Raw genomic sequence first — 4018 nt, forward strand, 5'->3', positions numbered from 1 at the left:
GCTTGGGGCTACAGCCAGCAGTGCTGAGAGCTCAGTCCTGGCAGGGCTCCAGGGCTCCTATGTGGTACTGGGACTGGATGGAACTGCGGCTGACTGCCCGCAAGGGCTCCCTCCTGCCATCCGATGTAGGGGTGTGCCTCCAGGTGGATCCAGGGGCGAGGAGGCAGGGCTGTGCGGCCACACCAGCATCACGGTCGTTTCTTGGTTTCTAGAAGAGACATGGGAGTTTGCGTGGAGGAGATGCCCTTGGCAGAGGAGAGGTCGCAAAGAGACGGAGGCAGTCGGAGGGGGTTCAGTCAGCTACTTGCAGCGAGGTGCTGAGCAGAGGCGCTAGGCGGGTCGGGGACTCACCAGAGAAGTGCGGCCAGGAGCGCAGCTGCTGGAATAGCGCCTCCCCCGGGCAGTCCGTGGTCACCAGCTGGCGGTGACCGAGCAGCGCATAGTCGGGGCGCAGGAGACCGGCGCGCACCGCGCACTGCGGGAGCTCCAGGCGCACGGTGCGCAGCGCGCGCTCAGCCGGCAGCCGTGCGCTGTAGTTGCCGATGATGGCCACGCCGAAGCCGTGGGCGTTGTGACCGCGTGTGTGCGCGCCCACCCAGCGCCAGCCGCGGCCCTCGTACACGTAGCCGTCGGAGCCCACCACGAAGCTGCAGGGACAGCAGGAGCAGCGTGTGAGGAGGCGCCGCCCCTAAGCGGCCCGGCCAGACTCGAACCCCAGTACACAGAAGGGGATGCCCGTGCCCCACCCCTCCACTGACACGGACCGCGGCTCTAGGGGATCCATGCCTGCCTTGCAAGGAGGTGTGCACGAACACAAACACACACAGAACGTGTACAACACTATGCACCCCCGCAAACCACCCAACAGAGGACAGGGGCGCCCTTATTGCCCAGTTCTGGGCCCTTTGCAGCCTGAGGCCAGATCCCACCCTGCCTCTCCAGATCCCCCTAGGACCCCTGGTCCTGAACCTCCCAAAGACCTTCCCACTTCCCTCATTGACCTAAGAGGTTCCATAAAGGCTCCACCCCATCCTTCTTGGCTTCATCCACTCTCGTCTTGCCACTTTACTGGGGTCTACATCAGGACCTCTTCTTTCCCAAACCCTGACTCACACAGACCACACCACGCTCCGCCCCACCATGGCCCCGCCCCAACCCCCCCAACACACCCCAGTGTAGGCCACGCACAAGCCACAAGCCACACCCCACGCCAACCTCACCAACCTCGAGCCCCAAGGCCCCACCCACAACAGGCAGTGCTCCAGATCACGCAGCTCCGCCCTAGATCACACAGCCACGACCCCAATCAGTCTCCGCCCCAGAACCACAAAACCACGCCCCCGCCGAACCCGCCATGGCCACCTGTAGCCAATGTCGTCCCAGCCACGGGTCTCCTGGTGGAAGCTCTGCATGGAGCGCATATCCGCAGCGCAGTGCGCAAGATCAGTGCAAGGAGCCGAGGGCAGGTATGTGTGATGCACGTATAAGTTGCTGAGCGGGAGCTGCAGCAGCGTGGGGCTACCCTTGTAGGGCGCTGCGCCCCAGAGGCAACGGGGGTGGATGGCCGGGCACCCTGCAGGAAGGAGGGGCAGGGTAAGCCGGGGTTCAGCAGCCGCCCAGGAGAACGTGCCTGAGGAACATCCCTCTAGGGCACTCCCGGATTTGGGAGAGTTCGGCCTCAAGTGTGCTGGCCCCCACAGGGCTCTAAAGCGTCAGTTTGGATATCCGTCAGGATGTCCAGCACCTTCAGTGTCAAGCTCCAGACTTTCAGCTCAGACTCTCAAGGAGGCAACCGCCCAGTTAGCAGTTGAGCACCGAGCCACTGAGAGGCGAGGGGTGTCTTAGCCTCCATCTGCAGTGCTTGCATTTTCCTTTCTTTCTGTTTAGGTCCCGGTCATACACACCCTACAGTGCTCTGTGAACTACTCCTGGCTCTGTGCTCAGGGGTCTGAATCTGTACTCATGGAGCTCTCCCTGACTCTGGGCTGTATTTCTTCAAACCATGCATCAAATCCGGAAGGTAGCAGTGGTTTCCCTGACTTCCCTGTAGAAAATGATGCTCAGAGGCATGAAGCAAGTTTCCTAAAGGTGCACCATAGGCTGTACTTCCCAGCTGGCCCTGGGCCCGTGCAGGTGCCCTTGCACGTCTTGCACGTCTGACTATTCACAAGAGCCTAAACTAGCATTTCTTCGTCATGGGCAACTGCCAGCAGAGCCCACCTACCCCTTGGGGTCCCCCAGTCCTGTACCCCTCGGGCATCCTGGTTCTGTGTCAGGAAACTCCTTACCCAGGAAAGCTTCCGTGAATTCTGTGGCAGCATGGGTGGCCACCTTTGCCAGTTGCTCCTGCCCTATGCCCTGCAGCTGAGGGTGCTCTGGTTCAAGCTTCTGGAGCAGGAGGAGAGCCCCCCACACCTGCTGTGCCAGGGTGAGGGTCAAAGTCAGGGGGGCTGCATTCTGCCTTCGGAAGTTGCTGCGAAGTGACGAGTTTCCGGCCACCCCTGGCCCATAGTATTGTCCCAGCAGGTGGCTAAAGAGAGGTTGGGGCTCAGGGGTGCGGCTCAGATAATCTCCGAGGATTAACCCATCCAGGGCACCATTGAGGAAGGCCAAGGTGAGAGGTGAGTTCTCAGGGTCCAGGAGCGTGAAGTTTCGGGGGTCAGAGAGCTGGTCCCAGCAGCCATCCGTTCCCAGTCCCGGACGGCTCTGGATCTGGGGGACATGGAGGAAGGCCAGGCCCAGATTTCTGGCCAGGGTGACCCCCAGGAGGCTGTCCACAGTGGTTGGTGACTTGACACTGGCATTTGGTGAGAAGCTGTGGGTGTCTGGAGAGCTGAGTCCGAGGGCTCCAGTGGACACAGAGGCGTCCCTGCTGTCCAAGGGAATCAGCACAGCCCTGCGCCCCTGTCGCCCGGCCTGCAGCCCTGCCAGCAAGGGCTGCACAGCCACTGTGGAGCCATCGGGGGCCAACACCACCCCCTGCTCCTCCCGGCCCCGCACACTATGCTGGGCCAGCTCCGAAATAAGGGCCTGAAGCTCTGGGCTCAGCTCAGGGGCTCCCAGCTTGGCGGTCAGGAGGTGCTGTCCGTCCAGCAAGAAGACATAGAGGGGATCCAGGAGGCCCGGGGCCAGCAGTGGCCACTCAGTCACAGGGGCACCGGCCCCGGGCTCTGCATTCTTCTCCAGGGCAGCCAGGGCCTGCACGAGCGAGTCCATGAGCAGAGGCAGGGAGGCTGCGGAGGGCAGGTGGGCAGGAGTCAGCCTGCAGCCCAGCCCCCCACTGCCTCCCCTCCTGCTGGGTAGAGGGGCACAGGAGAGGAGCAGGGCAAGCTGGATCCCCTGGAGGGGGTTGGGAGAGAAGCTGGGGGCCATGACTGGGGCTCAGCCTACCCAGGCCCTCTGGATCTCAGCTGTCTGTACTGGGCTGCTCTGGGGGATCTTAGTGGGAAGGGGTCTGCGGGACGTCAAGGGGTGGGCTCCGCAAAGGGCTCTGCGGGGCGGGATCTGGATGCGGCTCTGTTCAGAATGGACAACTGCACAAGCACAGAGAAGTTAATCTGGTGCCTCAGACTGCACAGCTGGAAGTGCTGCGGGCATTTTGTCCTGACACAGAGCAGCCCAGAATTCACCTGCATTCCTCACGTTGCTCTTCTCCACTATGGGCCCTTCCCTGCACCTGGTACCATAATCCTTTTTGTCTTGGTTGCAGCCCCCTACTTCTCCTCCAGGAAGCCTTCCTGGATTCTTTTCCTCTGGCCTCAAGGCTGTCTCTCTAACTCTACCCTGACCCTATGGAGCTGGGAGCCAGAGGTTTCTGGGTCCTGCCTTACCCTGTATGGGGCTGGACACGAGACAGCACCGGCTACTGAGCACCTGACCTTTCCACCCACCTGTCCCTGGCTCCGGCTGTAGCAGCAGTGCCAACAAGACCCAGAGGACGCCCTGGGTCACCATGGTGGGCTTCCAGCTTCCACAGGACATGTCTGGTGATCTCAGCAGAGGCATGGGCAGGGCTGCA

At 61.9% G+C, this 4018-nt stretch overlaps 1 protein-coding gene across 1 annotated transcript; it reads right to left on the reverse strand.

Moving 5' to 3' along the window:
• Positions 1-4018, reverse strand: PGLYRP2 (peptidoglycan recognition protein 2). Its single transcript, XM_004616898.2, has 5 exons — positions 3891-4018; positions 2289-3233; positions 1363-1573; positions 352-647; positions 1-208 (listed from the first exon to the last, which is right to left on the reverse strand). The coding sequence occupies exons 1-5, from the start codon at positions 4003-4005 to the stop codon at positions 189-191; spliced, it is 1587 nt and encodes a 528-aa protein (XP_004616955.2). The 5' UTR covers positions 4006-4018; the 3' UTR covers positions 1-188.

This window comes from Sorex araneus, chromosome 2, assembly GCF_027595985.1.
Source record: "Sorex araneus isolate mSorAra2 chromosome 2, mSorAra2.pri, whole genome shotgun sequence".
NCBI classification, from domain to species: domain Eukaryota; kingdom Metazoa; phylum Chordata; class Mammalia; order Eulipotyphla; family Soricidae; genus Sorex; species Sorex araneus.